This window comes from Caretta caretta, chromosome 11 (genome assembly GCF_965140235.1).
Source record: "Caretta caretta isolate rCarCar2 chromosome 11, rCarCar1.hap1, whole genome shotgun sequence".
NCBI lineage: Eukaryota > Metazoa > Chordata > Testudines > Cheloniidae > Caretta > Caretta caretta.
Window position 1 is genome coordinate 33991213 of NC_134216.1, and position 19166 is coordinate 34010378.

Here is a 19166-nt window from a genome sequence, read left to right on the forward strand (position 1 = left end):
TCATCAACCCCTATTTTAGTCCTCTGTTTTGATCTGTGAGTTGTGCATAGACCAAAGGTGCTATTAAAGACTTAGTGTATGAAATAGGCAGCATTATATGAACAAAATTTATTCAACAAGAAAACAGACCTTTAACATGAATTTAACAAGCCTGAGAAATTATAAACTATCATATGCCGCAGATTCATGCAGTGATAATAAACAAAAAAAAGGAAAGTAAGAGGTTTTCTTAAACTAGCCAAACTGCTAATGGTTTTGTTATAAGCTGTCTATGTTGAAGTGACCTCTGAAAAGTCTTGAGACACTTTGTACCAGAAGAAATTAAATGGTCAGGATAGTGAAAGAGTTGCAGTGTGGAAAAGCATATTTATAACTGCTACCATCATAATCTGGAAAACATCCTACTACCATAGGCTTGAGTTGGGCTTTCAGAGAGGTAGTCTAAAAGCCTCATGCAAAGCTGTTACTATTTTTGTTAATACAGTGCATGCTGTAGTGAGGTAATAAGTACAATGAAAACTATAAATTTGGAACTACTGTAAATCCCTTAAATTCTTTAAGTAACTCTGAAAAATGGATTTTTCCTCTGCTTTAATTAATCCTGGGAGGTTCTCTACTTGGATTACAGTCTCTCTAAAGTTCCATTGTTAAATATGAGGTGACCATGTTGCTGTCATTTGATTGCATCGTGCTGTACTTCAAAATAAACACAGAAAAAAGACTTTAGCTTCTGCACACCTCCAAGTGCTCACAAGGGCTTTTTCCTTGAATCTTACTGTGGCATAATTAACACCTAGTTCACCCATTGCTCATTAGTGCACTGGACATTAATGAGTCTATTTATTTTGATATGATGCTCTAAAGGAGGAACCGATTTGTTCTCACTGTGCAAAAAGCAATTAGAAGATTTCACAGAAATGTAAATGTAGGGTATATTGCTGTATTTATGCTTTTATTGCGTACTAGATCTAAATTTAGATTGCAGGTTGTTGAGCATGTTGGTTTCCTTAAGACAGTTGCTATAGTGATGGCAATGAATTCCTTTAATCTTGGTGTAGCTAAAGTATTTAGTTTTTATTGGTTGTCATAATGCTACTAACAAGAAAAATGTCATTCAATTCATACTTTCTGTATTCTGTCTAGATTAGTTACCCTTGTTTTTTGAACATATAAGTATTGTGCGTTTAGGATTTCACATTAGAGTTTGAACAAGAAGGATGCTAACAGTTTTAGCAAATATTTGTGTTTTGTTTCTCCAGAGTTGCACAGAGAGAGCCTGTAATCCTTATTAATGTGAGTAGTGCCATTGAAGTGATGGAAATTACTTGCATGAGTAAGGACTGCAAACTTTAAATCACATTGAGTAGAGTTCTTAAATATTTCAGCAGCTAGTTGTCCAATATATTTTGCTATGAAAGTTATCCAACTATGACACTGTGAACAGTAGTTAAAATATTTGATTTACTATCAAAGCGGTGTTGCAATGCCTCATATGTTAGGAGTTTTAGTTTTCCTTTCAAAAATGTACCTTGAAAAGTAAACATGGAATCCAATGTTGGAACAATTATTAGACAAAAATGCCATTGCATTTTTGGATAAGTTCCATGGTTTCTAGTGGAGCAGTCATTTAAACTGCAGTTGAGAAGTGTAGCCATTAGGAAGTTAAATTATGATGAAGCACTAAGTTATGGTATCCTGCCAAGTTAATGTATCTTGCTCCTCAGAGTAAATTTTTATTTGCTTGATTTTCCTATCTAGAAGTCTCTGGAGGACTACAGTATGTGTCTTCTTCCCACCCCCATCTCCCCTTTGCTTTGCTTTGCTTTATTTGTACTCCTTACTTACTATAGTTGGGCATTTGCAGATGTTTCTAAATTAGGACATCTGGTTAAAATGGAATTTCAGGAGTTGGAAAACTGATAAGATATACTTTTATATATACAAACATGAGTCTTAAAACTGTCTGAGTTAAAGTAAAATCTGATGAGAACATTAAGAATATAATTGATCTTTTTGTATTACAAGGACGAAAAGGTAGATATGTTGGAACTCTTTTAGAGAATTGTTGATGTCTTATAGGTGAATGAAGTTTAATGGTTTAAAAAATCATTAAAGGAATTAAACTCTTCTTTAGCAAGATTAAAATTCCATATGCTATAATAATTCTTTCTGTGTTAAACCGGTTAATCTGTTTAATTGAGAGAAGAAAGGGGTGTGTGTGTGTGTGTGTGTCACAGGGAAGGGGAGAATGTTAGGGGTTTTTGTCTTTACCTTATAAATTCTTGTTATCTATCACCATGCTATCTGGCATAAATTGGGTCACTGAAATTCTAATAAGAAGTGAAGAACAATGACCTATTTGCTGAAGGCAACTTTAAAAGACAAGTTGGAGAAGGATCTGGCCAGTCAGTTGAGAGTCCAGGATTGTACAAGGCACTAATTTACAACTGCTTAATGGATAAACCATGTGAGAAATTTAATCTTTAAAAGAAGTTTATAACTTCCAATCTACTTATAACTGCTTATTTAGTGAACATCATTGCTGTGCTTGGTGCTGTATGCATTTAGCAGTAGACATGGACTCTTCCTAAATTGGATATGGACCATGCAGTCAACACACATGCACAAGTGGAAAAAAATATGGTCCTTCTAGCGGTACAAATATCTTCCACTACTTTGTGTATCATTATCTGTCTTTGATACTTATATCAAACATTGCTGTGTTTTGCTTGATGTGACTTAAGCAGCTTCTTTGACATGTACAGTATGTGAGATCGTTATTAGTCTGCCTTCAGTTTAAAATACTGTAAATTGTTACATTTTAAAATTTCCATATTAATCTCTGCCAGTTCATTTGTTACCTCTCTGTGCCCTTTAACATATCATCATAATTGCATTACATTCCCACTTAAGTAGGTTTATGGGTAGTATCCTAATTTGTTTAACTAGAAGGGAAGCACTTAAAATATTTTTTTTTTAATTTTTAAAATATGGACAATTTTTGTGTTCTTGCTTACCTGGAATAAGCTATTATAAAACAATGGGATATTTAGCTTCTCAGTATATTAGACCTTGGTGTCTTGGTGCCATGTGGTATTGTGTGAAATACAGATTACAATACAACTGCGGTGGAAATTTCTCGGGCATTTTAATGTAAGCTCTTAAAACTATGAAGCATAAATCCAGTTTAAGAACATGACAGAATTAGAATCTTTAAAAAATAAGGCCCCAACACTTCAATCAAAACCATGCGGGGCAGATGCCTACATCAGTGTGGCACCCCATTGACTTCAGTGCGGCTCTGCATAGGTGCGAGGTCTGGTTGTAGGATTAAGGGCTAAATAAATCAAAATCTTCGTTTGTAGTTATGAATCTATAATGATAGTTGGAGGTGACGAGGATAGTTTTTGTGCTGCATGGCTGTGATGTGTTCTAAGTTATATCTCACCTCACCTAGCAGCAGGTTAGGTGATTATTTTTATTATATGAAACCACTAAATATTTATTTGCAAAGGTTTCTTGAACAATTACAGCAAAGCATAGAAATAGGCTAGATGGAAGCTCTACTTTTTTTTTCTTCCATTTGTAATGAAATAACTGGATATACTACCTTCCATGTTCCTTAAATCATAAATGACCTTGGTCGTCTTTTACTCTATTTCTTACTCCTGAGCATGACACTGACAAGGACTTTTTAATCCATCAGACAGTTTATAGACCCTTTCTTAGTCACAAGAAGCAAAAAGCATCTGACTAGAAGGGAATACATGGGGCAAGTTCCTTGCTGGCTATAATTTTGTTGTCATTTCAAGTATTGTGGTGGTGTAATTGATGTGACAGGACTGGGCTTTAGACACAGTCCCTTAGCTTGTGCTCACTTTCAGTTTTTGTCTCTCTCTGTCATTCATTTTGATTAGATAAGATTTAGGTGACAAACATACATACCTATGAAGTTTATAGTATGTATATCTAGTGATCTTTTCAATGTTGTAAAATAAAAAGTACATAAAACTTAATAGTTCCATGAAAAATGTAGTTCTGGTGTCACCTTACAATACAAAGTAAAGAATTGTGTGCTGATGGCACAGTCAGCAGGAGGTTCTTTTTTATTAATATTATAATTAAAAGATTTTCTGGAAGAAGGCCAAAAACAGATGAGAGTTGATCATGCCTTGTCCACCGTTGCTTGGCACCATTGCTTGCATTTTCTAAAAAGAATTGACTTGACGTCTTGTTTTTACAGGTTGTTATTGATGCCTTCAGATTGATCAATGCTAATATGATGGTCTTGGGACATGAACCAAGACAAACAACTTCAAATCTGGGTCACTTAAACAAGCCATCTATCCAGGTAAAGTCAGTATTTGATGATGATAAACTCTGTTTTGTATTGAGTGGTGTTTAATCACAGTGATGCGACAAGTATCTTAAAATGTTACAGCTATAATTTGTATGTTATCCCTCATTGCAATATTTTAATGTGCATATAAAATTAACTTGATATTTGAATAGGTCTACTCCTAATTTATGAGTGTAGGATTGAGCTCTAAATTCGTCAGATGTAAACACAGAATTTAAGTAGATACTGTCAAGATTTGGTACAGATTTATAAAATGAAAAACTTAAAATAAATCTTTTGTGTGAATTTAGGAGGACAATACTCTAGCTTTTTTAGCTTTATCAGACCAGTGATACAAGAGAGGGCAAATGGTATCCTTTTTCAGTATTACAGTTTTAAAACTGCTCCTGTTAACATATGCTTGAGCTTTCCTAAAGCCAGGATGAGTAAATGGTGTTTTATTATCTACTGTAAGCATCCCAATTATATGTGATAAAAGAATAAATTACTCTTCAAGCAACCATTGAAAAATGCCCTACCCATTAATCATTATGGTCTCTTTCCACTTGCTTTACTGCTACATTTTTTTTTAATATATATATTCAACTTTTTAATGTGTCCTAAACAAATATTCCATCTCCAACTCTGGTTATTACATTGGTGACCTTGTAATTTGATGAAGTGTGTGTGTGTGGGGGGGGGAAATGGAATAGATCATTTGAATGTATAATTGACCATTTCAAGCATAATCCTCTTTACTTGAGTGTATTGTTTTTATATATCTTTGTAAGAATGTATAAAGTTTATAACATTGAATTTCTCTTTTGAATATTTACTCTATTTGGTTTCTGGTGTTGACGATTAAGGCCAATACTCTCGTCTTCAGTGAAGCCAAACCTTCATTGCAGAAAGCTTCTTCTGTTCTAAAACAAGAGTATCCTCCTGAGTGATTAATGCCTTATCCGTATTCTTGTGCCTTGACTTTTTTTTTCCTCAGTTTTTCCCCCCATGAAGAAAAATGTATTTTATTTTTAAATATATTGTAAAAGGCATGAATAGTTGCTACCAGGAAGCCTAATTTCTTCTCTGAAGATTATTTACATGAACAGTAATACTAATGTATGTTGCTAAATACGGCCTACTGAAAGACAGTATAGTAGCCACAGTAGAACTGAAATTAGATGCTTCAACTTTTATTATCAGATTGCTATCTTTGGGGAGATGCCAGCTAGCCATTGTTAAACTTCTACCTTCAACACATTGGTAGCTTTTATTATTTTATGCACTAAAACACTTTTTTATAAAGAAAAATGAGCAAAAATATTCATACTAGTAAAATAGTTAGTTTTAAAAGGTTGAAGTGTTTTGCTTTTGATTTTTAAATCTGTGAAAACTGCGAAGTATGAGTATGAAATAACCTACTAATGTTTTTGATTGGATACAGACAAGCCCATGCTTGCCTGTTTCAAGAGAATATATTACTGGGCTTTTTTAGGCTCTATGTAATGACCTCTCTTGTAAACCCCCATAGTATCATACTGCTTCATTATTTTTTGCAAAAGGTTAAGTAATATCTCACAGTCGAAGATCATTGTTGTTGTAGCATGGCATATTTCAGACATAAGTTTTTTTCACTAATTGCAAGTCAGCAATGACCAGTTACATATTTTATTATTACATTAAAATATTGCAGTTTGAAATTAAGTGTATACATATACAAGTTCTTAAGACTTATTCTTTCCACGGAGAACAAATGTAGATACACACATGTTATAACGTCCCTGAGTGAAATGCTGACCTCATTGAAGTTGATGGCAAAACTCCCATTGACTTCAGTGGGATTAGGATTTCACATGTCCCCTCCCCCATATTTTATCAAAGTCATTTTGTGAAGCATAAGGCAAGCTTATTAAAGACTTTAATATTACGGGACTTAAGTATTGCACGACACACACTAATCTTTCAGTGAAACAAAACACTTGAGGAACAATGTCTTTAAAATATAGAGAGCAAATAGGTGTACATTTTAGAGGTTTCCAATTAACCTGTTGCAGTGACTATTAGTACAGTTTCAAGATAGTTGGGAGGAGTAGTGGAGCAGGATTTTTTTTTTTTTTTAAGGGTTTGCACTTTTGCTCAGCTAACACCTAAGTTGAATTAACTGTTGCTGTTAGAAGGGAAATGATTGCAGGGGAGATAGTCAGTCTATTTAGGACTTGTACTCCTAAATCCCTTAGGAGCTCTTAAAAGTCTCCGCTTATCTACAGTTAAGTTAAAACAAGAGGATACAGATTTTCAGTTCGGGGTGGGGAGGGGAGAGCGAGAATTTCAAAAGAAACTACAGAACTTTTTTCAGTAATTTAAGGCTGAAATTACTATAACAATAAATAGGCAAGTGTTTGTTTTTGAGATTCTGTTGACTACAGTAAAGCTAAATGTGTATCTTTGACAATCAGCAGTTAACAAACTCTAGTGAACATATAGTCAGTTCATGAAAAATGTAACTGTTTAGGTATTTCTTTGTATAGCATACAAATACATGCAAAAAATCTATTTTCAACTTTATGATATCTATTAAATTTTAATTGTGGTAGGATTTTGAAGCACTAGAATGAAAAGCTGTACTTGCATTTTGTGGAACAAGCGCTAGCCATGAATAGCGTTAAGGAATAGACATCAATAAATAGGTGAAATGATCAAAATATAATTTGGAATATCAAATATTTCTCTACTTCTTAAATGTTGCATGGTATAATTTTTCACATCTTTTTTACATTGCGAGGACAAAACATCTGACAAGGATTTATGTTCATACACAGATTATTTCTACAAACTACATCTTAATCCAAGCCATACCTTAAGATGTACATTTCAAAAGAGTGCCCATTATTGTTTTGATACTACAACAAAGCAGCAAGATATGGAGCATACATATAAAGGTTTCATATAACCTAATATGTTTCTTGTAAACCTCTTATTGGTTGGTGAGGTGCTAGTGTAAAAACGTTGCATCCATAAAGGTCATGCCAGTAACTGGCAAGATAATATTGCATTTAATGTTGAAAATTTAAAACAGTCTTAATGCTAAAGGTCTATTCTGTAAATATCCTGTCTAACCAGCACCTGAAATGTAAATTACTGTTTCAGCTGTAACCACAGCTATACAGCTCAAATTATTAAAGATTAAAAATTAAAACCTTTGCCACATGTTTTAGATTTATAAGTGATAGTGTCAACATAAAAATCACACCTGTGTCTGAAATACGTTTACCTCCTGTTTTAAGTACGACTTAAGTTTACCATAAACAAGAGATTGGAGAGCAAATAATTAATTTTTTTGTTTACCGAATCTGTCTGCAGTTTACAAATAGTTGTACTGTTTCCTTGTTTGTATGAACCTTTCATGTGGAAACGGAAGAGAGAGCAACATTTTTTAAAAATAGGAAAATAAGATTGTTAGGAGCAGGTATAGTGGTTGACACTACCTATAACATTTTTTCAAAACTATTTCAAGTTGAGTGCTTTAGATAGTCACTTTCTTACTAATATTTTTCATATCTATGATAGTAACTTCAGTGTGAATATTTTTCTATAAACTTTTATAGGCTCTAATTCATGGACTAAACAGGCATTATTACTCCATTACCATCAACTATAGGAAGAATGAACTAGAACAGAAGGTAAGAAATTCAAGTTGAGTTCTACCTGGCTTATTCATAATCAAAAGTAGTCAAGATTCTCAAGGCCAGATTCCTGCCTCATTTACATCTGTACATGCTCATTGTCTTCATTAGAGTTGATTGGGTTTAACTAAAGCCAGACTTTGACTCTACAGTTGGAACTACAGTTGGTTCTGCTGATAATGCATGAGTCAAAACAGACTCCAGCTCAACTAGTGACTCTTTGGCGAGTAGAAATAAAAAGTAATTTTTTATCACTAAAGAATGATAAAACATGCAGATCAGGAAGTGTATCTGTTGAGATAGAGGCTGCTAATTCACATAGGCCCAGAACCTCAAAGGGAAGTAGGTACCTAGAAAATCACAGGAGCAACAGTGCAGTCCACAAAGCCTGAGTTAGCACCTAGACTCTTTATACAATGAATGGAGTGAGAGAGGTGCCTGAGAATGCAGGCCACAAAAGCCAGCATGCTACGTGAGGAGCCACCTAAGCTAGCCAGTGTGAGACGCTGATGAAAGGGGTGTATTCTAAGCCCTGCCGCTTTGATGGAGATAAGAGCCAAAATCCAGGTTGCAGGGAGGCACCTATCTCTGCTAGCTATCCACAGCCAGGAACTCATCTCCTGGAAGGAGGTGGCTTAGGCACCTAAGTACTTTTCATGCAAGAATAAGTTAGGCACCTGCATCATTCCACAAAAAACAGAAGAAGGTGGAGGTGGTGTCCTCATTATACCTTTTAGCTCAGTCACCTGATATGGGGGAGATAGGTTCTATTGCCCTTCCCTCTCCTCTCCTCCCCCGCTTTCCCTCTCTTCCCGAGAGGAAGAAAGCATTTGCACAGGAGTCTCCCACCTCTCTGGAGAGTGCTCTAACCACTGAGCTATGGAATATTCTGAAGTGGGGGCCCCTCACTCTCTTCTGTTGAAGCCGTTCCAGTGTGTATAAATAATTAATCTTTCAATAGGGTGACTAGACTGAGTCTCCCTCCTCCCAGTGAGTCATAGTGTGTGTGTGTCTGTGTGTCTCTCGCTTGCGCTCTCTCTCTTCATCTGGTGACTAAGTATTTATCCAAAGTGGAACAGATTCAACAGGAGAGAGTAAAGGAGCCCCACCTCAGACTATCCCATAGCTCACTGGTTAAAGCAGTCTCCTGGGAGGTGGGAGACTCTTGTTCAAGTCTTTTCTTCCCTTCAGGCAGATGAGTCGAGCCTGAATTTCACACACCCTCGATGAGTGCTTTAACCACTGGGATAAAAGGCATAAAGTGGGCACTACCACCTCATCCAGTAGCCTCTGATTTTGAATGGGACCTGCTCTGGAAGGAGCATCTGAGCACACCAACTGGAACAGGCCCTGTGGGGAGGAGAGGGTCTCCTCTGCCTATCTTTCCCCCATTCGTGGGTTGCACTGGGGCATAGGTGGGAGATAGGCATCCAGACACCTAGAGTGAGACAGCAGTGCACACGCCAAGAGAGAGAAATTTAGGCACCATGGAGTGAGTATAGCTGCCTATAAGATTAGGTGGCGGCCTAGTGGAGGTTTTGTGGATTGCAGTGATGCCTAAAACTGGGACTTAGGCACATAAGTACCTTTGTGGATCTGGGCTAGCGTCCCTTTTCATAGCAGAATCACACTTTCAACGGCTCAATGTGTTTGTTTGTTTACCTGTATTTGGATGACAGGTCCAACAGAACCAGATTCCCACAATAGGTCTCTCCCTTTTGGGTAGTCTGATCTATCTTCATCCTGATGCAAAGGCATACTTTCAGAAAAGCAATTCTAGATTCTTCAGGGGTGATTATCTTTTTTAGCCTTTTGACATGTTTATGGACATTCAAAAAACTTTACAATACAACCATGTAACATGATCAAACTGTTCCTAAAGTTCAAATATCTTTGCTCTAAGGGCTTCCTTTACATAAATGACTGGTAGACTGAGAATGAGACCTTTGCAACCTTGACTAAGTATCAATTATATACTAGAAACTGTCATAGAATCATAGAATATCAGGGTTGGAAGGGACCTCAGGAGGTCATCTAGTCCAACCCCCTGCTCAAAGCAGGAAAACCTGCAAGCATACCTGAACTTGTCTGAGCAAGTAAACAATCATTCTTAGTGCTTTAACTATTCTTCACAGGTCTCTGATAAAGGTAGCCACTCATTCCAAAATCCTGCATATGGTTGTCTGTAATGTCCACTTTTGTCTCTTATCAAACCATCTCCCTTTGGAGTGAAAGCCTGGGTTGGGGAGTGCATCTACACAATCTGAGTTTAAGATCTGTGGAAGCCTGGTTAATCTAGACTTCACAGCAAAGCAATAGTTTTCAGAGTAGTTTAGCAACTATGAAAAACTTTCCAGTCACTAAGGACTTAATAGTACAAATCCTGACAGACATTACAACCAAAGACATCAATCGTTGTAGGGATGAGTCTCTTTCCTTTAGCTGCCCTCCAAAGTGAGGGTTCTGTGGGAATGATTCATGATTCATCGTTTCTTTCCATGGCCACCTGACATGGAAAAGCAACTCCTTTGCAGATGTGAATTTCAGGCATTAGAGTTAAAATAAGGGGCCTTCAAGACTTCAGCAGTAAACCTCATATTGAAGAAGTGGGGACAAAATGGATCTATTTGCTTAGAACACCAGATACCTCCTGTACTGATCTGTAATGGGCAGTGGCTCCCCAATAAAGGCAGTCTTTGCATAGTGGAATGCCTTTTCTCCAATTCCTCTGCTCCATCAGGTTTTCAGAAAAGTAAAACAAGCCTCAGATAATTTTCATAGCACTTACTTAGGCTTATCAGTTTAAATGCCCGGATCTTCTGGGCATTGACTCAAAACCAAACCCAAACTCACTCAATCTTACAACATGGATCTTGGCATCTTATTAGATGTGGAACCTGAATGCTCTTTTTAAGGTGCAACACGTTATCTTGAAACCTAGGAAGACAGCTACATGGAGATATGCTAAGATGTGGTAAAATGCAAAAAAGTCCATGTGTTCCTGTCATTCATTTTTTGGGACAATTTGTTTTATAAAAGACATACTCAGGACTTGGTTTGGTTACTAGTAAAGTCCATCTCAACTACAACAGCCTACTGTCCTCCAATACAGGGATCATGAGTGCAGAATAAGTAGCTAATGTGCTTAGTCCACAACACCAAATTTCCTCCTGAGTGTGTCTAGAGGCCAAAAGCTTCATATGTCCCCTACCTAGCTGTTAAAACAGCCTCCTTTCTCCTGACAACTTCTATAATGCAGTTATGCATTGTCAATATCAAAATCTACAACAAACTGAAAATCTGGGACAGGGTAAAATAGATTATTATAAAAATTAAATAAGACGAGCTACTGCACTGATTGTGTATTATTAATTTTCATATTTCATTTTAAAAGATTTTCATTTTAAAAGAACTGCTGCAAAATTCCCAGTCTGCTGCAGCAGAATGCTACAGAATCCAGCGATTTTGAGTATAAACACCAGCTAAAAGCTGCTCCTGTGTACACTTACCATATTCAAACTGTTCAAGATCAAAAATGCTTTTGGAACATTTCTAATCTTTTTGAATTCATTTATCTACACCTCTACAAGTACATTTAGTAAATTAACTTTCTGTATCAAGTGGACCTTTATAGAGCTGGAAACTTATGTTCTGATGTAGATGTTAAACTGTATGACTTTATTTTGCAGATGTTGCTAAATTTGCATAAGAAGAGTTGGATGGAAGGTTTGACACTTCAGGACTATAGTGAACATTGCAAACTCAATGAAACAGTAGTGAAAGAGATGCTGGAGTTAGCTAAGAATTATAACAAGGTATTCACGTTCAACAATAAAGTTGAAATTGCTCTTATGAAATAACTGACTGTAGCAAATTTCATTGGATAAGAAGTTGATTACAGATCTCTTTGTATACGCTTATAGTAATGTCCTAGAAAATAAACACTAACTAGAACACTGAATAATTGCAAGCAAATAACTTTTGAGGCTTCAGTGATCACTAATATTTTAACACTCTCTTTTGGGGGCAGTATGGGAATGTTCATGTTTTGTATGATATATATATTGAGTAGAGTAACTTCCATGGATTTGGCAAATAAGGTATAACTCTGGCTATAATTTGTAGACCAAAGCTTTGTGAGCATTGAGTTCCTGATTGCTAACCAACTAAAGATTAACCATTGTTCGTACTGAATGCTGTGGGCACCTGAGTTTGGCCCCAGTTTAGCAAAGCACCTAAACATATGTAGCTTTAAGGATGTGTGTAATCTGTCCCATTGATTGTATTTAACTCTTTGAAGTGGATGGGTCTTGAAATCCTGTAGTTGCACCTTAATTCAGAATATTTTGGATTTAATTTGATTTCTCATTTCATTGCTGCCATCAAAGACTACTAGATCAAAGATTTAAAAAAATATATACTTCTATTGTAGTGTGTATTTGGAACTCTCTTTTTTAAATATATACAGCCTGATTCTTCACTCCATTACATTGGCAGAAAAAGTATCAGGCTCACACTTATTCATAACCTGTAATAATGACATTCCTAAATAAAAGAATGATTGAGACTTGCTCTACTTGTGAAGATACTTACTAGGAAAATGTACTGTATGTATTAAACATACTGTTTTAAAAAGTCTATTTTTAACTTGCTTATTGGAAGTCCCAAAATATTAAACGTGAATATTTTATTTAATAGTTTGTCAAGGACATAAACCCTCCAGATCAGACATTTTAACATTAAACATAAATAAACAGGGAACTTTACATACAAAAAAACCTATTTAAAGAAATATATAGAAGTTGTTTAAACTAGAATACAAAAATGCATAGTAAAAAATCAAACTTCCCTTTGTTAGAAACAACAAGGTTAATGCTGTACTTTGAACATTATATTTTTAACCTGTTTTATCTAGCTGTTGATGTGATTATTAGGTGCAAAATTCCACCCTTGTGTAACATTTTATCAGTTCTAAGTGTATTTTTCTTTAATATAGTTTGAGTAAATCTAAAATATCTGACAATAAAGCTGTTCATGAATCCTCCCCTTAATCTTTTGCACTGACATTTTAACAAATTTGTGCCACCTTTGCTGAGCAATTGAAGTGCCTTTCCTTTTGACTTAATACAGGCTTCTGAAACACTGCTGTCCTTTTGATTTTTAAGAAGAAATTATATTTTTATAATCTTGTGGCTCTAGAAAAAAGTAAACAAAATCTGAAACACCGACCTTTTTTGTATTTTTCACAGGCTGTGGAAGAAGAAGATAAGATGACACCTGAACAGCTGGCAATAAAAAATGTTGGCAAGCAGGTGAGATGTAATGAATTATTGTGAGGTGAAATAACCTGATTTTTTTTAAAATATATTTTAATATTATTTTAGTCACATGCATTGTAGGTGATTTCTGTGCTATAGTCTGGCTGTCCTGAATTCCCTACAGGAGTTGAATTTACACCTAATGGAGAATATTATTTAGGCCTCTGATTTTAGGTAATCTGCAGAGTGGTTACAAAATTGTCCTTTGGTAGCAAGGGTCTGCCACAACATTTTTATAATGAAGTTTAAAGGTATATTGTGGATAAATTGTTCTAATCTACTGAGGAATATCCTGTAATTTCTGCATCTTTCCTCTTTTTAAAAAGAAACAAACAAAAAAACTAAATACACTATTGCATTCTGAAGGAGTTATACTATGTTGTTTTTTTTAAAGAGGCAAGTCCGTCAGTCAGTCTGGTGCATTACACTGTGGCTGACGAGCCAGTAGAAGGGGAGTAAGTTCACCCACTATTCAGAAAAAATTGATGCTTGATGCCAATACACACATAAGTACACTAAACACCTTCGTGTTCCCTTCTGCTCCATAAGAAAAACAGTTTAGGACCATAATTAATATTTTGGGGGGCGGAGGGGAGGCTATTAAATGAAGTCCATCCTTCTGTCATGGCAGGATGTAATCTTCTGACTGAGGACTTGACAGATATTAAATTAGCGATATGTTTTATTTTAGCCTAAAAGCCAAAGAAAGAAAAGTGTTGAAATGGAAAAAGATTAAAATTGTTAAGAAAACATATTGTTCTCAGAGTTCAGTAGACTCGGGGGGCAATAGGAACAATGGATAGCTTTAAAAAACCTCCAAACTATTTTCCCTTAAAGGAGAGGCAGGATTTATTCATATGGCTGGCTGTAGTAGAACCTGAACTGTATTTCAGAGGATTATGGAATATTTTTGTTTCAACTTCCAACAAACTGATGTTATAACTTATCTGTAATTTTCTTCGAGTCGTACACTTTTGTAGCATTCCAATCTGTAGCAGGAAACAATCAAAAATAAATATATAGGAAGAACCATCTTTTTCAAAGATCTAAAACAGTAGTAAATATCCCTTCTTGTGAGCCTGAACCCAAGTGTAATCTACAATCTAAACAATTCTTTAAAAGCTGGTGCAGATTTTTTAAGTTAATACAGAGTTAAAAAGTCAGATTTTTTTCCTCACACATCCAACTTTTTTTCTAAAAGAAACTGTCAAAGGTATCTTGTAAAATCATTAAATGAAATAGTTTTATTTTCAGGTTTTTTTTCCTCTGTCATTTATACACCAAGTTCTGTAGACACACAGCTGCTGATGTGAATATTTGTCCTCTGTTTGGAAAGGTCCTTAGTTTGAATGGAGAAATCTTAAAGAACTACAGGACTTTGTAAATGGATTATACAAAAGAGCAGCTTAGACTTGTGACATCTGTGGCCATCAGAACTATTTTGTATGTGGAATAGGATCAATAAATATTTTAAATTGATCCTTTACTGTGTGCAAATGCTTTTTCTTTTTTTTAAATTTGTCTCCACTATTGTAATATCTGTATAGTGGGCTCTGCACAACCAAATGACATAATAGATTGAGCAAATGTGCTCTTTATGGCATAATGTGAGGATAATTTAGTTAGCCCCAATGCTGCAGAAGTTTATGTATGTGCTTAGCTTTACCACTGAGAGTGAACTTGTGTGAATGCATGAAATGGATCCATTTTATGTAGGTAATTTAATAATACTTGGCACTTATGTAGTATTTAATATTTTCAAAGCACTGTACAGACTTAAGCTCCAATTCTGCGGAGACTTGAGAACATGCTTAACTTTATACACTAAGTAATTCCCTTGAAGTCTGGGAACTCAGCAAGAGTTAAACACTGTGTAATATTCTTGAAGCCACTGAGACTACTCACAAGTGTAAAATTAAGCATATGTATAAATCTTTACAGGATTGGGGACCCAAGATTATATACAGCTTTGAAAATACAGAGCACCACATTTGTATTGCTAAGGTGGAATCCTGGCCTTGTTGAAGTCTGACAAAACACCCTGTTTTTCATTTTAAATAGTATGAATCTCACTTCCACAAAAATAGTTTCAAAAATGGGTATTTGAGTGATATAAATGTCTATTTAAGTAATAGGCTAAAATAGCTTCAAAAGAAGTTGTCCTACTCTCAACTTTTACAGACTTCCCTCAGGTTTTTCTTTTTAATATGGGGAATGAGGATAACCACAAAAATAAATTTGAAGGTCTGTCTTAACCTTGCAAAAACAAGAAGGTTAAAGCCATGACTAAAATTGCATTCCTAGCATATTCTGTTTGGCTGTAGCTGAGTTTACAGAATAATAATCAAAGGTAACGCGTGGGAAGGGAGGGTGTACATGACACCCCCATTTCTACCAGGTTTAGATGCCCTGCCCTGAACCCTGCTGCATGCCACCAGAACATGCGCGCACACGTGCTTTCTCGCTCTCTCTCCAATGTATAGGTTTCATGGTTAGTTCTAAAGTAGTGTTTGACTACAGTATAGTTTTTATTGACCTAGCTTCTAAAATCTGAGGCAACTACGATACTGTGAGTGAAATCCTGGCCCCGTTGAAGTCAGGGAGGAGTTTTGTCATTGACTTCATTGGAGCCCGGATTTCACCTGTGTGTGGAACTGCATAAAAACATTTGCTGTCACTGTATCCATCAAGAATTTGAAGAGACCGATTTGCTTATTAGCCTACATATAACATCTATGAATAATATGAAGAGCTATAGGGTCTTAGAAAATTAGAATCAAAGTTACATGCAGTATCTTGAAGGAAGGAAAATTTGGGGGCTTTAATAGGCTCTCAGTGTCTATTAATTCACTGTGTTCTCAAATAGTTGAAATCTGTCATTCCTCTAATAGCCTACTTTAATATTTATTTTTCAGGACCCCAAACGTCATTTAGAAGAACATGTGGATGTGCTGATGACCTCAAATATTGTCCAGTGTTTAGCAGCTATGTTGGATACAGTTGTATTTAAATAATGCATTTACTGTTAATGTGGTGCTTTCTGTGTATATTCTTCTATTGTTTTTAACACTTGGAAACCAGAGACTGCTGAAAGTATATTTGGTAAAATGGAAGACATCTGGCATCATTTGCAGTCTAAGAGCAGCACTATAACACCTTTCAGTCTCTGTTGTGCAATTACTTCTGTTTCTTTATGTCAGGGTCTTTGCAGATTCCAAAGCAGTTCAAGAACACAGAGTGGGCAAATTGTATTAAGTTTTCATTTAATATTTGGGGGGAAATCAGTAGTACATATATATTTTGATTGTTGCTACATAATAAAAATACATTTACAGTCTCTCGTTTGTTTAAGGTTTTTTGTCAATATACGGAATGGACAACATTGTAGAAAACTCATGCAGATAAATCTGGTTTCCTTTGCATTTTTAGTGCATATTAAGTGAAACATCGATGAGCTAGCAGAACTTCACAAATGAAATATGACTTCCATTAATCATGAGGTATCCTAGAAAACATACTTTTTTCATAAATAGTGATGAGTACAAAAGAACATTGACATACAATTTTTTTTATAATGCAAGACAACTCCATCTAATGCAAATGCTTATGAAAATGACATATGTTGATACACTGATGCTCAGCACATCTCCAACTGCCCTAACTCAAGCAGGTTCTTTCCTGGATAGCTGATATTCTATGATAGCAATTGACCTAAGAATAAATTTTTGAAGAGGTTGTAAAGCCCATATGAAGTTGGGAGGGTATGTCTCTCAATGGAGATGAGGATAGCTGAAGGGGAATAGACATGATGAGGAAGAAGCATTTCTGCTGTACCCTGTGCTTGTACCATAGCAGCCTGCTCTATAACCAGCTTCTTGAGTATAATGCAGCTTGACTCTACAATTTTCCTTTTACAACCCCCAAAAGGCATTTTCTAGTTCCTTACTTTGCCCTGCATTTTAGGAGCTCCACAGGAAAGGGACTGTGTTGCTGTTTGGGGGAGCTGGTGCATGTGATGACATAAGGGCCAGAAGGTACCAAAGTACTATCTTGGAAAGGGCAGGGGAAGGTTTCTAAGCAGTTACCATCTGGGCCTCTGAAGCCCCAGTGGAGCACAGCTTCATTAGGAGCTGAGCTGGATGGACAGTTTGATGCCTTCTGCAACACCCACTCCTCAACACACACAAACACTTCCTCTAAGACAGTTCGTCAGCACCTGCCAGTGCATATCTTCCGATTATCCCAGTTTAGGAACTATGCATGTTAACAATTTAAAAAAATATAAAATAAACGTTTTTGCGTGATCCCCAGTTTGCAACGAAATTAAGGGCAGTTGCTGCATAAATTAGCTTTTAATGTGCTAAATAATACAACCCTTCCCTGTGTCTCTAGTTTTACCCCATCTCCACACAATCAATTACACCCTGGAGCGCATGGTGCTAGTGAAACAAATAAGCACCAGAAACTACAGCTGCTTGGCATGAAATACTGCTTCTCACAGAATTATATCTGTATTTTGCTGAAAATGAGGATGTATGGCATGCACTAAATCAACAGAATATGGGTAATGCAGTAGTGTGCATGACTAGCATTCATGAAAGACTTCACTAGAAGCATTTCCTTAAAGTATGATAGCTTCCATTCTAAAACGTGGTTTTATTAAAACAACTAACCATAAACTAGTGCACAATAGGCTACTTCAAATGCCTCTGCTCACAATCTTGTACTCAAGTTATGGAACCCAAAATTGAAACACATTACTGAATGCTTCATTTGCATCTGTCTGCCAAGTAATGTAGCTATTGGCTCCATTTCTGTAGCATTAAAGGAATGTCTTGATACATGATGACCTTCATTGTATATTTTTTCCTTAGGAAAAAAAAACACCCATTGTAGCTAACTACTTTCCCCTTGCCCCTCCCCCAAGTTTCCTAAAATTTTATGGTTTGTGTATTAATATAGGTTTTAGTTCAGATTTTGGAAAGTTTGGAGAAATATCAACTCTATTTTTTTTCAAATTGATAAAATATCAATTTAATAAAGCACTTTTTAAAATAGTGGGTATTGAATTTTTTAAAAATTATTTTAAACAGTTATTTTCTGGATCCCATCTGTTTAGAAGAGTCCTTTTGGTGGGCCTGATGGCAACAGACCTAAATTTTCATTCTCTTTCTTTTCTGGTCTTTCTCTGTCTAAGCTTGCCTGGTGCCCCTAATTTCAGCTTTGTTTCTGATGTTACTGCTAAATATACTGTTGTGGAGCCTGGGGAAAGAGCTGGCAATGGGCTTCTCCAACAGAGCAAGGCCTGGAAAACAGGAATCACATGGCCTGTGTTATCATGCTAGTATATGAGACAAAATGCAAGATGTTGATGGTGATTATAAACAAAACTATTCAATGCACAGAGAAAACAAACTGTCACTTCTCCATTCTAATATATTAAGGGTTAATTGTAACAATATTTTGTGTACTTTCAGATGAAAATATGATTTTCAAGTCTCCTTTTAAAGGGAATAATAGTTAGATTCATAGAGTCCAAAGCCAGAAGGGACCACTGGGATCATCTAATCTGACTTCCTCCACAGGTATAGAACTTCCACCAAATAATTCCTATAGCATATTTCAGAAAAACATCCAGTCTTGATTTAAAGATTCACTTGGCACTTTATAAAGTAAAACCAGATTTGCTACTTCAAAAATTTTATAAATTGGTATTCAGAAAGGTACTGAGAAAGGAATTGAGACCAAGTTGTTTTTCTGGTTAAATGTACCACTTTCTTGTGGTGCAAAAACTATTTCCCAATGCTTTATCTAATGGAACAAAGG

The 19166-nt window shown here is 35.8% G+C and overlaps 1 protein-coding gene across 1 annotated transcript in view; it reads left to right on the plus strand.

The window, feature by feature from the left end:
* Window positions 1-16677, plus strand: part of PSMD14 (proteasome 26S subunit, non-ATPase 14) — a 58379-nt gene extending 41702 nt beyond the window's left edge. The window contains exons 8-12 of the mRNA XM_048869569.2: window positions 4244-4351; window positions 7945-8019; window positions 11712-11837; window positions 13272-13334; window positions 16256-16677. Coding sequence (XP_048725526.1) covers window positions 4244-4351; window positions 7945-8019; window positions 11712-11837; window positions 13272-13334; window positions 16256-16354 — 471 coding nt within the window. The 3' untranslated portion in view covers window positions 16355-16677. The remainder of the gene's footprint in view (window positions 1-4243; window positions 4352-7944; window positions 8020-11711; window positions 11838-13271; window positions 13335-16255) is intronic.
* Window positions 16678-19166: the final 2489 nt, after the last annotated feature.